This window comes from Castanea sativa, chromosome 4, assembly GCF_040712315.1.
Source record: "Castanea sativa cultivar Marrone di Chiusa Pesio chromosome 4, ASM4071231v1".
In the NCBI taxonomy this organism is placed as follows: domain Eukaryota; kingdom Viridiplantae; phylum Streptophyta; class Magnoliopsida; order Fagales; family Fagaceae; genus Castanea; species Castanea sativa.
The window spans coordinates 36,684,487-36,701,579 of NC_134016.1; the positions used below are offsets into that span (position 1 = coordinate 36,684,487).

Below are 17,093 nucleotides of genomic sequence, written 5' to 3' on the forward strand. Positions count from 1 at the left end.
TGTTGAAAATGTCAAACTTGACTCTGCTCCAATATTCATGATAAAAAAAGGCAGAGATAACATCAGGGCCAGGGGCCAGTTGGAACACAATAGCTTCAACTTCCTCATTGGTAATGGGACAATCAAGAAGATAGAGTTGCTGGCTAGACAGCTTAGGAAAAGGCAAGGTACTAATTTCCTCAAGAATTTGATCAACCTCAAAAGGGACAAACCCTTCATATGACTGCCTAAAATGCCTGGCCAAGATATCCTCTATTTCTCTTTGATCCTCAGTTAAGCAACCATCAGACTTTTGAAGTTGCACAATTCTATTTCGGGCTCTTCTTTGTCTTACCACAGTCTGGTAAACACGAGTATTTTTATCACCCTTTAGAATCCACTCATTTCTAGCTTTTTGGGCCCACATAACCTCTTCCCTGTTGAGTAAAGTCTCCAACTCCTCTCTGACAGCACTCTCTCTTTGAACATCCATCACAGAAGAGATAGAATTTTGAATAGACTGCAATTGGAGCTTTTTCTGGTGAATCTCATGTTCTAATCTGCCAAAGACCTCCTTGTTCCACACAATAAATTCTTTCCTAACATTGGAAAGTTTATGCCTTAATTGCAAAGCTCTGGACCCTGTAAGATAACAATGCCAAGCTTGTTGAACTACACTCTTACAAGTAGGATGAAGTAGCCACATTCTTTCAAACCTAAAGGGCCTTCTCCTGAAAGCTTGAGTGAACTCAAAATCAAGCAGAATAGGCCCATGGTCTGAACGAATAATTGGGAGGTTCCTAAGGGCATACCTAGGGTATGTGTTCACCCACTCAATACTAGCAATGGCCCTATCTAACTTCTCCATGACAAAATCTTCTTCTTCCCTCCTATTCATCCAAGTAAACTTTTGGCCAGAAGAAACTTTTGGTGACACCAATGTTAATTTATTTTGGTAGTTGAAAAAACATATAATTTTGAATTCTCATTGGAAAAACACAGAGGATATTTTGCTTCTAGCATAGTAAGGGAGGACAATATATTAAGTTAACACACATTTGAAACGTATTAATAAAATAGCATCTCGAGTTTTAGAAACTCGATTCCATTTTAAAACTCGAGTCCCAAACACTCGCTTTCTACTTGATGACTTGGTCAGCAAATGGCAGGAAATGCCACATAGATCTCGAGTCTTTAAGACTCGAGTTCTAGCAAATCAAAATCGAGTCTTACAGACTCGATTTTCTTAGTGGAAAACATGGAAATCGAGTCTGTAAGACTCGAGTTCCACAGACAGACAAACAACGAAGAAACCTAGCAGAATGTTGAAGAAGCTACCAGTAGAAGAAAAACCCAGTAGAAGAAGATGAAGCCCGAACCAATCGAAAATCAAACAAGAATAGAACGAAGATGAAGCCTAGTAGAAGAAGAACAGAACGAAGATGATGATGATGAAGAAGAAACCCAGGAAGATGAAGAAACCCAGAACGATCTGACGATAGGAAAAACGATTTGACGACAAAGGAGGAACAATCTGATGACGAAGAACAAAGGAAGAACAGATTGAACAGATTGAACGATTGGAAGATGCTGGAGCTCCGATTGGACGAACAAGAACGCTGGGTCTGACTGAAAAGAATGCGAGGAAGAGGAAGTATTAAGTGAAACTCGAGTCTTTAAAACTCGAGACTTCAAAGTGAAACTCAAGTCTCCAAAACTCGAGATACACGTGGATTTTTCTTCTGCATCATCTACCATCACTTATAAATCGAGACTTAAAAACTTGAGTTTTATCTTAAAAATCAAGTTTTAAACACTCGATATGCTAGTTTTTAACATTGTTTTGAAATGTGACAACTAATTTTTTTTTTATTTAATGATATTTGGAAAAAAAAAATTTCGAAAAACGCATAAACTAAAAGCCTTTAAGCAATCGCGTACATAGCTAATGTGATAACGTTAGTTGTATTATGTTTAGCAGAAAAACAAAAGAAAAAGTAAATCATTATTAGTTTATTACTATCATCTTGTCATGTACTATCTTCCTATTTCCTAAGAGCTTTAGGGACTATTTACAATCTTTAGATGTTAAGGGGTGCTGTGAAATTATTATGAATTTTTATTGTCATTATAGTTTTATTGAATTTTTTTTTCCTGTAAAGCTTTCTTGACGATTTGAAGGTAACTTCGATCATAGGGTTCTTAAAAACTTATTTATTTAATTTAAAATAAGTAAATTAGATTTTTCTTGGTTATCAATAGTTTAAATAAATACCAAAATAACGATAACTAAGATTTTTAAAAATTATTGATGTTGTGATTAAAACACTCATGTCATTACCGCAATTGGGAATTATTATTTTCAATATATAGAAGTTTAGAAGTAATTGGTTTCCTAATTCTAGGAGGAATAGGATATATAGTATTTGTTTTTTTTTTCCGTTAAAAGATTTTATAAGGTGGGTATTTGAGTATATCTTTGAATTTTATTTTATTTTTACTTTGAGAAGAAGTCTCCTAAATCTAATAGGAATAGGACTCAACACAACTATATATAAACACATACTATAGCATAGGCATAGGTTAACGAGTCCTAACAAGTCTCACTCAGTTTCATCTGCTTTCTCGAGTTCTTGTAGTCTTCGTTAGAATCTTTTTACGTTTTCCAAACATGTCAAACTCCTACCACGATTATGATATCGAGGTTTGGCAGCAAATCCAACTCTGGAATCAGCCACCATCGCACAAGACTTCGCCCTTGTGGGATGGCTTTCGCATCGACTTTTACATCACTAAGGTAGCAAGAGTGAAGAACTACGACAGCAACAGCAACAGCAACACACCACCGACTACTGTCTACGAACAAGCAACTTCTGAGAGAGAATCGCGTTGGCTCCTCAAAGATGAGGCCATGTGTACTGACAACAATGGTGGCATGTCCACACTGCTTAGCGTGCTGCTCAAGTTGCCGGAGGAAAAACACGGTGATTTGCTGCGCGAAATAGCAACTGTTGCTCGATGCGCCGGGGCATCAAGGATGCCCATTGTCGTGAACATCAAGAAAGTGTACACGATAGTTTTGGACACCAGGGAGATTTATGATGAGGTGAAGCCAATTCCGGCGTCTAAATCTTCCATTGAAGCTTTGGAGAAGGTCAGGTCGAATTCGGATGGAGAGTGTATTATCTGTATGCAGGAGTTTCAGATTGGTTCCGAGGTCACTCGCATGCCATGCTCGCATGTTTATCATGGACGTTGTGTTGTCAAGTGGTTGAAGACGAGTCACCTATGTCCTTTGTGTCGATATCCAATGCCACAATGATGGATTGAGTTTGGGAATTCAGAATCAGTTTCTTGATTAAATTTGGTTTCTTTGTTAGTGATATATATGTTATATATGTGGTTCATGCACACTTTGTTTGTAACGATTATTAGTTGATATTGAAGTTTGTTTCTTTATCTTTTTAATCTTAGCCGCCATGGAAAGTTTTGTACTAGAACATCTTGACTGAAAGTGAGTTTGAAATTCATAGATTAATCCTTTCTTGATTTCTTATTGCTTCTTTGATCTTTATTCTATTGAATATACATATTTGGCTTTCAGGTTTATATGTTTTTTCTATGGATTTTATTTGTTTTGGCGAAGATATATTTCATGGAAAAATGTAAAAAACATACAAAATAATTAGGTATGAATTCTTATAATATTCATGTGAAGATAGTGGCACTTAGTACTATCTTGTCTTCAAGTAGTCCTCCCAATGATTCCAATCCAATAAGAGTAAAAATCATCAATCGTATAGTGTTTCACTTTATACTTTATCAGTAGTCCTACACCTTTTTATAAATAAATAGCCCAAGTTTAAAGCTTTACTCCGTAAAATATAAAATTGAACACTCAAATTAAGATAAAAACTTTATGGACGAAGTTTGGTAACAAACTTTGTCGTAGTCATTGGAAACAACTCCTGCTAAAATCATTAATATGACTATATATTTTGAAAATCTAACAATTAGTTTCACATCTATATATATATAAAACCGAAGTTCTGAAACTCCCACAATTTTTCACGTCAGCACAATTAAAAAAAAAAAAAATTCTAAAACCCAGCATTATTAAAAAGAAAAAAAACACCCAAAGATTTCTGCTAAAAAGAAGAAGCCAAAAGCCTAAAACCCAAAAATTTCCTTCCCCCCAAAACAAAAACTCGATTAAAAAAAAACTCTCTCCCTTAAATGCAAACACAGTAACAGACTCATCAAACTCCCTCTCTTCTTCTTTACACAGAAAACCCCAAAACTGAAAACCCTAGACCCAAATCCTTCTTCTTTGTCTCCACTCGCATCTGACTGGATGCTTATCTTTAAAAAAAAAAAAGCATTAGACACAAACACAAACTCAGCTTGGAAACACGATTGGATCAAGTCTACAAGAGAATATGCAGGAAACCCCAAAACTGAAAACCCTAGACGCAAATCCTTCTCTTTGGTCGCCACTCCCATCTGAGACAATCTCTTCCCGGCAACGGTAAGCGATCAAAACCCTGCTCTATAAAAAACAAAAAATTTGATTTTCTATTTTTTGATCTGTTAGATAAAGAGGTTTTTGTGATCTATTAGATAAAGAGGTTTCTGGATTTTAAGTTTCAGTCTTGGAATTCAATAATAGAAATACATGTTTGATCTGATTCTCTCTCTTATATACCTACTTGTCGGGGGCGAAAAGGTTTCCTTTCCGACAAATGAGATTTATATTGGGTCGGGGCCCTAAACCAAAACTCGACGATGGGCTCGATGCACGGCTCAAAGGCTATTGGCGAAGATCCAAATAATTCACCGTGTTTTCATGCCTCAGGCCTAGATTGAGACTTGTAGGAACGACCCTTCAACAATCCCTACAGCGAACACATTAGTGTGGTTAAGAAGTCTAATGTAAGAAATGGCCCAGCGGTAAAGTGTTTCTGCCAAAAAATAACCCAGCGGTAAAGTGTATCTGCAAAAATTAGCCCAGCCGTAAAATGTTCCTTGAGAAAAAGAGTAACCCAGCTATAAAATGCTTCTGTAGAAAAGAGTAACCCAGCTGTAAAATACTTCTATGGAAAATGTAACCCAACCATAAAGTACTTCTGCAGAAAAGAGTCATCCAGACGTAAAAATATTTCTGCAGAAGATGACCCAGCCGTAAAAAGATTTCTGCAGAAAAATAACTCAGCAGTAAAGTTTTTCACAAATCAAGAGAAACGTTCATATTTTAGGACTCATTATCCGTTATCTCTGAAGAAGAATCTTCTAATATGACAATATGAGGAAAAAATTCTATTGTAACAGTTACATCATGACCATCAATAATAAATGAGTAAGTAAATGCCATAGGTTCCATGATAACACACAATGGAGAAGACTTAGCGTGAGATGAAGGGAGAAAGAGAGATCCCAGCTAGTGCAGCAAGGTCATTATGGGGCCAAAGCATGCTCTTGAGTGTAGTACATATAATGGGTAGAGAGAGACATGTGTGGGCAGTGGGCAAAAGTTTATAGTGGGCTGTTGGAACTCGCTACTAGGGAGGAGCTGAATGTTTTAAACTTGAGGTATGAGAGATGTTTTTAAGCTAGGAGTGAGGGAATTCTGTTTCCATGCATAAGAATGAGAGCTTTATGACTTAGAATCTTGTTGGGATTTTGAGAAGCTGATATGGAAAGGTTTTTGTGAAGGTTTTTCTCTATGAGTGTGTTTCTTGGCATCCTCCTTGTTTCCCCCTTGAGGCATTAACAAAGGGTTCTATTTATAGTTGAGATTTAGGGGGCAATTGGCAAATAACTCTTGCTAAATCTCCCCTAATCTTCTAAAAATCCTTAAGGATTCGTTTCTTGGAATGTTAGCTAAGAATGGTAAGCTTGACCATTTGAAGACTCTTGCTGTTTTTGATGCAATATCAGCTGAGTTTCTGATCTTGCATTAATGCTGATTGGTCCTAACTTGCTGGGGTTAGAGCATGCATTAAGCTAATGACCTTGGTTGTGCTGCTTACTAGATTCAGAGCTCCCAAAGGCAAGTTAAATCACTCTAAGCCAGGTGTCAACCTTGGAGCCTTTGCTGGGAACTCTGGTGGGCTCTCTTTGGTGTCCTCCAAACCATATTTCCTTAAGTTTCCCCATTAGGGGTTCATGTGCTTGGTCCATGAACTAGAAAATACGTATTTTTTAGCATGAAAAACGAGCTGATTTGAGCTTGCTTCAGGGCACTAATGGCTGCCTTGGATGCTTGATCGAATATGTTAGAGAAGAAAGAGGGGGTGGTTGGCTGAAGTGCTTTCAGCCCCCTGTTGGGTCTTCTCAGCCTTTTGTTAAGTCCATTTCAGCTTTATGTCACCCAATGACTGATGATATTTCAGAAAGGTTTGACCCTTGATGGACATGTGTCTTGTTTCGACTTGATGGGACAAGTTGATGCTTGACAACAGTGGGCTCCAGCTGCTGACTTGTGCTGGATTTTTGGCTGATTAGCTCACGTGAGCTTCTGCTGATGGTGCCTAGGTTTTGGGCTGAGCTGGTCCAGCTGGGCCTCACGTTTGGGCTGCTTTGGGCCTAATTGTTCCCTCAAAATGAAGAATTTTGCCATGACACTCATGGGCTTTTATAAACTTTGCAAGAGAGGTATTTTCTTGGAGGATAAATACTTATATTTCCCATGAGTAAGGAATTTTGTATATGTGAAATAATTGTTGAGATAATATTTAGGCTTTGTAAATACATGCCAAAAATAGTATTTGGGCTTTTGGAAATAGTGCCAAAAATAATATTGGGTTTTTAGAAATAGTTGCCAAGATGACGTTGGGCTTTGGGAAATAGTTGCCAAAATAATATTGGGCTTTAGGAAATAGTGCCCAAAACAATATTGGACTTTATGAAATAGTGCCAAAACATTATTGGGCTTTAGGAAATAGTTGCCAAAATGATATTGGGCTTTAGGAAATAGTTGCCAAAATAATATTGGGCTTTAGGAAATAGTTGTCAAGATGACGTTGGGCTTTATGAAATAGTGCCAAAACATTATTGGGCTTTATGAAATAGTTGCCAAAACAATATTGGGCTTTAGGAAATAGGGCCCAAAACAATATTGGGCTTTATGAAATAGTTGCCAAAATAATATTGGGTTTTGAAAATAGTTTGCCAAATTAATATTTGGGCTTTGCAAAATAGTGCCAAATTAATATTTGGACTTTGGAAAATAGTTACCAAATTAGTATTTGGGCTTCGTAAAATAGTTTGACAAATTAGTATTTGGGCTTCGTAAAATAGCTTGCCAAATTAATATTTGGGCTTCGTAAAATAGTTTGCCAAATTGTAGAAAATATCGCCGTGTAGCAACGGGCTTAGAGGTGCCGTGTAGCAACGGGTTTAAAGGTGCTGTATAGTAACAGGCTTTGTAAGGTGCCGTGTAGCAACGGGCTTTGTAAGGTGCCCTGTAGCAACGGGCTTAGAGGTGCCGTGTAGCAACGGTCTTTGTAAGGTGCCCTGTAGCAACGGGCTTAGAGGTGCCCTGTAGCAACGGGCTTTGTGAGGTGCCGTGTAGCAACGGGCTTTGTAAGGTGCCGTATAGCAACGGGCTTAGAGGTGCCGTATAGCAACGGGCTTTGTAAGGTGTCGTGTAGTAACGGGCTTTAAAGGTGCAGTGTAGCAATGGGCTTTGTAAGGTGTCGTGTAGCAACGGGCTTAAAAGGTGCCGTGTAGCAACGGGCTTTGTAAGGTGCCGTATAGCGATAGGCTTAGAAAAGGGTTTTGTTGGGCTTTTTGAGTCTTGTCAATGAGTTGAATGATTTTGGGCCTTTTGTGGAGGGAGTATAATTTTGTAGCCCAACATTGATAGATGGGTATTTTTGCGAAAACCCATGTTGGATAATATGGGTTTTGTAGTGGGTAATATTTGTGAGATGGCCCAAGGTAGTTTGTGGGGCTTATATATATAGGAAATATTTGTGGGAGCCCAATAACATAGAGAATATTTAAGTAATATGTGGGAAATATTTACGTGGGCTTCGAAATAATTATTGGGCTTGTGTGGGTATTTTTCTGTGCGTGGGCTAAAGAAGTTAGGGCCCGAAAATTTGTACCTCAACACTATCCCTGTTTTTGTTGTCTCTTTGGGTTTGAGTTATAATATACATACATATAAATTTAGATCTTCCAATTGATTTTTTGTCTGTTAAATGGATCTTAATATGCTTTTTATGTTGTTTTGCTTTGGAGGACACGGCTACTTCGTCAACTTCGCAACAGGACAAAGTCGCCGCCGAACTCAACGTCGAGGCCTTGACCATCGAAGACACCAAAAGCACCGTCAACAAGTACCTCGATGAACCCCAAGACGCTCACATCATTGCGGTACCATCAATCTCTCACATCACCAAGATTTGAATTTCTTTATTTGCCTAATCCTAATTAGGGTTTCGATCAACTCAATACCTTTGCTGCTACTTTTGGTTAAAATATAATAAAGTTTGATTTTGATTATAGTTTGAGATCCTAATTAGGGTTTTGAATCTTTATCATTGATATTAATTTTTATTTTGATGCTTATTCAATGTGGTAAGAGATATAGTGTTCTATAGTTTTAATTCCTATTATTATGTTACTTGGAACATGATTGCAAAAACACACATGTATAGTTGAGTCTAATAGATATGTTTTGTTCAGTTTTCAATATTGGATTTTGATATATTAAGGGGTTAATTTGATGTAGGTTACTGTGAATGATACCCCGTATACATTGGCGAGTACTTTCGAGGAGTTGAATCTGTCAAAAGAACTGCTGAAGGGTTTATATATTGAGACGAAATTCCAAAAGCCAAGTAAAATTCAAGCTATTAGTTTGCCCATGATTTTGACTCCTCCCCATAAAGATTTGATAGCCTAGGCAAATAATGGTTTTTCTGTCAATTTAAGGATTTCGTTTTTAATTAGGTTTTTCTGTCAATTTAGGGATTTCAATTCCTAACCCCTTTTTCTCTCTATTCATTTTTGTTGAAGTCAGGGAAACACTTATAGAAAATCAAATTCTACAAGTTTTGTAATTCCTCTAAGCTGCATCTTTTTGTTCAATGTGTCATTAAGTCATGTATTTCTGTTTTATAACTTATATTCATGGGTGTATATTTTTGCTATATGAAAAATGGGGTGTGATGATGGGGTGAACTGACTTGATTGTATTTTTGAAGACTAGGTTGGATTACTGATGTGTGGATTTCTGTTACCTGACTGTTTAATTCTCTGTTGGTAGATGGGTGCTTTAATAAAAATATATTGGATTGCTTTAATTGGAAATACATAACTATGCAAATATTTATGCTTGCTGTTTCAAGTCCACCCATTGCAAATTATTTATAAGGTAAACAGTGTTATGGTCAAGGGTGAAAGTTCTTAATTTGAATACTTTGTCTTGGCTTTTGGATCCTTTGGGCATATTTTGATATGATTAGGCTAGGTGGCTATGCAGAATCCATTGTGCCATTTAGAATACTTAATATTTACATTTTCTTACTCTATGCAAATTGAGTGCATTTGAATTATGTGTAGGAACTGAAGGCAGCCAAATCATGAGAAAGTTATTGTCATACAAATTGTCAGATTGCTTGCTGCCACCTCCAAGGTTTGATACTTTCCTCTGCTTTTTTTATTTTTATTTTGTTAATCTCCGCCCATTCACTGGGGATTCTCATTTCTGTACTGTTGTTTACCTCTTGATTTCATTTTTTTCCTATAATGAATGTGTTGTGTAGAGAGAGTTGGAGAGAGAGATCTACGGGGGGCCCTTCACTACTGTCAGACCAGTCCCCTTTGATATTGATGAAGAGATTGCTGCATTAATTGCTGATCTTACACAATCGGATGAAGCATGGAGTCAAATGTTTTGTCTATGAGATTGTTCTGGTACTGGACAAATTCTTTTTCTTCTCTTTAATACTCTTCCATAGATTGTTTGTTCTTCTCTTTTCTGTTTTTTTTTTTTAATTTGAATCATTGATGCAAAAATAACCAATCTTTGGAACTCTGGCATATTTCTCAAGGAGTCAATAGTTTATAGTTAGCATGTCTATTTGCTGAGCTTGGTTCCTGCTGTTGTTGGGGGTTTTAGTTTTGGGTTGCTGCTGGTGTAAATTTAGCCAATTGTAAATTTTTATGCCTTACAGGGTTTTGAGGAGTACATGAATTTGATTCTGGATGATGCTGGAAAAGTCAACATCAAGAGGAAGAGCAAAAAACTTTAGATGGGTTCATTTTCCTTTACTTTTAATCTCCCAAATGTACATGCTCTGAACGCGGTACATCTATTTTGTTATGGGTCACTTACATCAAAAGAAATGTAGAGGGTAGATTCTTCTTAAGAGATGCAACCTCCTCTCTCTCTCTCTCTCAATAGTGGAAAGTGATGATTTTAGCAATTGCCTAAATTGGCATTATGTTGCCTTTTCAACCCCATTAAGGTCTAGCATCTTTGTTTACTGGCAATGTTAGAATTTAGATACATCTTGGACATCAAGAATGATTAATATAATTTATGAAAGATATATGATTGAATGAGTATGGAGTTAACTGTATTTGTGTAATTAATTGTATTGGAGTGTACTTATATCAGTTATATATTTTTTTAAATATGATCTCAAGCTCTTGTTTATCACAATATCTCAGCGCATGTGATAGATTTTTATTGGTTTGGTATATATAAATTATACCATGATATTGATTTTTTTTTCCATATTAGGGAAGTTATCAATAGTTTTCCCGTGCACCGCACGGGTTAGCAACTAGTTTTTTATATTCTTAATATGCATGTCAAATTTCATACCAATCAATTTTATTTACCATTCAATTTATAAACTTATTTTTTATGCATAATTTTATATTACAAAATTTTGAAATATAAACATTTAATTGATGATATAGCTTTTAATAGTTAATATTCTAGAAATTTTGTAAGCATAGAAGATAGAAGAAGAAAATGTTATCCAGTGGTAGATTTATCAAAATTCATATTTAATAAAAAGATATTGAAAAAAGTTGTAGTCATTAGTTACAATCAAGTTTATAAATTATAACCAAACTTTGTCCAAATTTTATTATTTCCAAAATATAAGTAATTCTTTGGGTTAACCCATTCAACATTTAACCCAAAATGTTTTATTATGTTGCTAATTGAAATTTACTTCTAACCATAGTTATTAGTATCAAACGAATAAGTAATTAGACTATCAAATTGGTGAACTGTGGCATATGAAACAAAAATAAAAAATAAAAATTAAGAATACCAATCTGGATTGTTTTTGAAGAGGTTAAATTAAGATGGACGATCAGATTTTACAGAAACAACCTTGGACGGCTACACTAGGGTGACAGATGAAGAGAGGAGGTAACACGACGACACGCATAGTAAGTGGATAGAATAACCTTGTTGGACGGATAGGGAGGTAGACAGATGCAAAGTGGACGGTGGCAATGGCACATGACGCCCATATGATTTAATTGGTCCTCAAGGAATTTTGAAAGGATATAACTTGTGCTCCACAATTAACCCTAATCAACAGAGTTTCTGTATGGAAAGGATCCCGTAAAATATGCACATTTATAAGGATCTTCTCTACAAGGAAATATTCCCCTTTGTCAAGAAACCGAGGTCAGTTCCCCACTACTATAAAAACCCAAAACCCTCAGAAACCAAAGTTTGCATAATTCACCCTAGCTCTGGCACTCTAGGGTTGTGACAGTTTTCTAACTTAACCTTCAGAGGGTATTTGGCCGGTACTACACTGGTACTCTCTTGAGGTCTTCTTTTTTGGTGTTGTGCAAATGTTGTTTTGAGCACGTGAAGACTGTGTAGCTTACTGACGATTTTTTGCATCATCAGTTTCATTTGATACATATATACTTTTTAATTCTCTCATGAGATGAATATTGTTATTAGACTTTTGGTGTGAAAAAAAAAATTGTTGTCCTTTATCTCATGCTACTTTTTTGAATAATTTAATGATTGATTTTTGAAATAAAGATTAGAAAAATTCTCATATCTTATTAAAAATGCCATACAAAATCTTAAATGGAAATTGATCTTCTAGTTATTTTGCTCTAGTTGTTAAATTTTCAGGATAAATTTTATTTCATTGGCAAAAATTTCTGGATTTTAAAAAAATATTAAACATGAATTACACAATCTTATTGGCATTGAAATATGATTTTTTTTTTTTTTTTTAAGTTTCAAAAAATGAAGAGTTGGGAATTGGACGGGTGTTTAAAGTTTAAACTTCAATAGGAGATTTCCTCACAAAAAAAAGGGGGAATAAAAAGAAAAAAAGAAAACCTTCCATAGGGGATGGGTCGGGCCTACGTGACTACTTGGATCCCCGGTCCATCCAATCACTGGTGAGTTTTGCTAAAGGGGGAAAAAACGAAATTATATATAGAAAGAAGATGGGTCGGGCCTACGTGACTAATTGGATCGCGGTCCAATCACTTGAAAAAACGAAATTAAATATTAAAAGTGGCCCATGGAGATGGGTCGGGCCTACGTGACTAATTGGATCCCCGGCCCACTAAAAAAAGGGAAATTAAATGTTAAGAATGGCCCATGCAGGTCTCGAACCTGCGACCTTCGCGTTATTAGCACGACGCTCTAACCAGCTGAGCTAATAGGCCAGACAATAGAGTTGCTAGATATTTAATATATATTTTTATCATAAGGACCTTAGCTGAATAGTAAATACCAACTAATCGGAAACATACGGATAACCAAATCTTGGTAAAAAAAAAAAAAAAAAAAAGGAGATGGATTTCACATAGATAAGTGCTGTATTCACACAAATTTTTTTTTTTTAATCCGATGTGGTAAATTGTTATTAGTCGTTATTGGTGGTAAAAAAAAAAAGTGATTTATTTAATTTAAAACCAATAACAATTTAATGATTTATTGTGAAAATATTATAAATATAACACTTTTATTTGAGAAATGGCATCGGCAATTATTTTTTTTGGTTTGTATGTTTTGGTAAGTTATCCAAGAAACAGTGTTAGATATGGATTTTTTTTTTTTCTCAATAAATGGCATTGGCACTTATGTTCCATTTGTTTTGAAGTAAAATATTTTTCGGATAATTTTTTCTCATTTTAAAGTGTTTGTTTATAAGCAAAATATAGTCAAACTTGTAGATATTTTCCGTTGATCGTAAAATCTTTTATAAAATTTTATAAAATGTTTTACCTTTAAAAATTTGGTAAAACATTTTCTAAAAACACACAGTAGCTTCCTTTTCCCCATTTGGTCACTGATTCGATGGCTGAAGACATCGCTCTAGCAACCGGTGTTGGCCATCTGGTGGCCAATACCTCCACTCCTCGACCAGTGCCAGCAGTCCAGTGGCTGGCGATGTTTCATTGGCGATCAGTGTCGACGATTCGATGGTCGAAAATGGCGCACTGCAACCTGTGTTGGAATTACCAAAGATATTGCTCTGACAGTGATCGCCGATAGTTTGGTTGCCAAAGCCACCGCTTGGACTGTCGATTCCAGTAGTTCGGTCACCAGACCTCCGACACCAGAGGCTTTGGTGTTAAGACATTAATTTTGGTGGTTTGTTTGAAAAGTTTTATTTATCATGCTAAACACCTAAAAATATTTTACATATATTTTTTACATATAAAATATTTTATGTTTAAAGCGTTAGATCCAATTATCAAATTAGAACCTAAGAATACTTTTTCATAAGGACGGACAGATTATGTATATGGTGAGTCTTTTGAACGAGGGATATGTGAGTCATTTGACATAACATTATGGCTTATTCTTTCCATATCCAATTAGTTGCATGTGTGTAATGGAAGGGTGGATGCAAATGGTTCGAAGCTTATCCACTTTCCCTCCCACACCACCAAAATCCAAAGTAGCATCCCAAAACTCTCACACTTCAACATACTAGCTACCTCTCATTCAAAACATGGCTGAAGCTGTCATGGGCTTTACCATTATCAAACCACATATCCATAGTTCTATCCATACAACAAAATTGGAAGCAAATCCATGTTCAAGATTGGTAAATCTTGCGTCCATTTCCATGATTTCAACATAGTCTCAAAGTTAAGAGTTCTCCAAAAGCTAGAAACTAAATTATGTGTGTCTTGCATTTGCAGCCTAGACAGTGTTCGAGTACTGGACTTTTTAATGGGTGGCAGCAGGTAAGTTATTATGTTATTTGTCAGCAACTAAACAAAGAAGTGGATTTCATAAATATAAAGAGACATCTTTATCAATGGGTCAATTGACTCATTTACACCTCTATAGCATCATATCTTACATTCTTTTAACAATAGCTTGAGGGCAGGAAGAGCAAAAGATCCTCTTTATGTAAAGCAAATGCTCTCCCTGATTGGCCTCTGATGGCAGTTCTAGTTGAACATATGGATGGCCAAAGAGACCTTGTAACCCACAAATTTGTTTGGCATCTTAGCGACCAAGCCATAAAGAACGTTTGTAAGTTTTTTCATAATTCATTTTCTCTTTTGTTACCTCTGTCACAATGCTTAATTGGAATACAATTGAATTTGTTCCTTCTTTGTTATCGTAGATGCTTTTTACATCATGTTCACTTGTTGGGGATGCTTGTTCTTTAGTGCCATGAAGGTAGGCATGTCTGTCCGGTACACCAATTGAAACTTCCTTTTAATTAAAGTCTAGTCTCTTATATAGTTTAGCATGTTTAGGATCCTTTCTATGATTCGGAGCAATATAGGGGGGATGGAGGAGATGGTACTGGAAATTGGGTCTATGAGAAGGTACATTTCTTGTTTAATCCATTGTATTATTTATTTGCTGTTTCAATGTAATAAAAATCCTCACTTAAATTTGTCGTCTTAAACTTTAATAAATTGTATCGAGCCGGCACTATACTGGGGCTGATAAGAGTTCTTTTTGAACTTCTGTCCTCTGTGTTACTAGGTATCTTCAAAAATTATTTTTCATACTCCTCATAACTTGAGGAAATTGATTGAGAAAATGCCAATTGCCAAAATTGTATTAATCTCATAAAGACTGTCACCACGTGGAACTTTGAAAAGGGTTTGTTGGCCATCTATTTGTTCTCAAAAGTTTCAAAAATTGGGAAATTATTGCTTGTGTGCATGTCATTTGTTGTTGTGGCTACTTCATTTACAGCCCGAGTCCATAGATTTAGATTTTGACTGTGTATATACGATAATGCAGCAAGATGATATTGAAGAATCTGCAAGAGCTGAGTTGTGGCGTGAGGAGCTGATTGAGGAGATTGAGCAGAAGGTTGGAGGTCTGCGAGAGTTGGAGGAAGCTGGCAAGAAGGAGGAGCTTATCAAGTGATTTTCTGTGTTTATGCATTTACTTCCAACTCATTGACCCTAGCAGACAGTATTGTATATAATTTTCAACCTTTGATTCCTTATTATATGTCACTGGTAAAAGCTACCATATTAATTATCTAAGAGGGAAAAAGAAAAGGCACAAGAATTTTAAAAAATAGAAATAAATGAAAGCATTGAAGTCTATGGGGTTACTTGAAAAGATGTACAACAATTGGTTTTGGTGTAGAAAATTCAAATTCAAGTCCACTATTTGATGATTAAAGACTCAATCAGTTAAGTTGATTGAAACTAGACTTACAGAATTTAATCAATGCCTTTTAATGTTATATACTCCCATGTACATTCATAAATACTCACACATTGTGCACAAGCACAACATAGTGTACGCACATTATACATGTAAATATAATACTTAATACTAATATGAACAATAAAATTTTATCCAATTTGTACCTTGTGGCCATAGTGTTAGCAAATAACATGTTGTATAGTGTGCCATAGCCCCCATTGTATTCTTTGTGTGAGAGAACCGTGTGGGGCTGAACTCTTTGGTATAGGTCAGAACAAAATGGATCATCTCTTAGTCTTTTGTTTTTATCTCAAGAAGCAATGAAGACAAAAAAAAAAAGGCAACTATTAGACATCCCATTTTCACCTGGCCTATGCCTGAGGTAACTGGTCTTGATGACAAAGAAGTCTCAATTGCTACCAAAATGATTAGCACCAAGTATTAAATTCAATAGCTCAAATTGCAAGACCCAAGCCCATTACAAAAAATCATTAGTATATTTTTTTAACAAAGTGACATATTCCTCTCGCATAATAGCGCATGCCAATGTGAGGTGGTGTAAGCCACTCGAGACAAAACTCTAAAATCACTCCATTTACATTTAGGTCCGTTTGGATACAGTTGAAATTGAAAACTGAAAAACACTGTTGCAAAATAATTTTTTAACGTGTAAAAAACATTGTTCACGCCTAAAATTACTGTTCATTGGCCTAAAATCACTATTCATGGCCAATGAACAGTGAACGAAGCGTGTCCCAGAGAAGGAAAAAAAGAAGAAAAAAAAAGAAGAAAGGGGCTGAAACGCAGACGCTGGGCGTTTCAGCCCTTCCCAAACGTATTCTTAATGCTTGAATATAGTCAACTTCTAGCTAGCCATAATGTTCACCAACCTGTGTAGAGATCATAAGGGTCTGTTTGGTTAGGGTGATAGAAAAGTAGGAGAATAGAAAATAACGTAGAATGGAAAAGTAGAGAGATAAAAAAATAATAAAAATAAAAAATTGTAGTTTTTCCTTAACTTGTGTTTTGTTAGAGGGTGGACAAGTGAAGAAGTAGAGAACTCTTTTGTTTGGTTGAGAAGAAAAATGAGATAATAAAAAATTGTGTTTTTATAAATTTACCCTCATGCCTTTATACATGAATTTTTTTTTAAAAATTATAAGGAAAAAAATGGACGTTAAGCTTCAAAAAGAGGGGGAAAAAAAGAAAAAAGAGAAAAATTAAAAAAAGGGAAACCAATGTTGAAGGGAAAAGGGGTAGATGAGTAATTTCTATCTTAAATCCACTTTTTTTTTCCCATTTTCTCCCCGGGTGAAAACTTTCTCTTCACAAAAAGGTGAGCTCAGAGATAAAATAATTTTCTCCCCCAATTTTCGTCCCTTCAACCAAAGGCATGCACTTACTATTTCCTCTCCTATTTTTTATCTCTCATCTTCCATCCTCCAATTTTCAC

The 17,093-nt window shown here is 35.8% G+C and overlaps 1 protein-coding gene and 1 non-coding gene across 2 annotated transcripts; one reads left to right on the top strand and one right to left on the bottom strand.

Moving 5' to 3' along the window:
- Positions 1–12,589: 12,589 nt before the first annotated feature.
- TRNAI-AAU (transfer RNA isoleucine (anticodon AAU)) lies at positions 12,590–12,663 on the bottom strand. Its single transcript has one exon. It is a non-coding gene; the product is annotated as a tRNA-Ile (tRNA).
- A 1,112-nt stretch (positions 12,664–13,775) lies between these two features.
- On the top strand, positions 13,776–15,550 carry LOC142630851 (photosynthetic NDH subunit of subcomplex B 4, chloroplastic). Its single transcript, XM_075804905.1, has 6 exons — positions 13,776–14,054; positions 14,152–14,196; positions 14,332–14,491; positions 14,586–14,641; positions 14,722–14,793; positions 15,221–15,550. Exons 1-6 carry the CDS (start codon positions 13,959–13,961, stop codon positions 15,347–15,349), a joined length of 558 nt encoding a protein of 185 aa, XP_075661020.1. The 5' UTR covers positions 13,776–13,958; the 3' UTR covers positions 15,350–15,550.
- Positions 15,551–17,093: the final 1,543 nt, after the last annotated feature.

Coding starts and splice junctions, on each gene's coding strand:
- LOC142630851 (XM_075804905.1), top strand. CDS start 13,959: ATGGCTGAAGCTGTCATGGGCTTTACCATTATCAAACCACATATCCAT. Junction 14,055..14,151: donor CAAATCCATGTTCAAGATTG/GTAAATCTTGCG, acceptor TTGCATTTGCAG/CCTAGACAGTGTTCGAGTAC. Junction 14,197..14,331: donor TTTTTAATGGGTGGCAGCAG/GTAAGTTATTAT, acceptor TTTTAACAATAG/CTTGAGGGCAGGAAGAGCAA.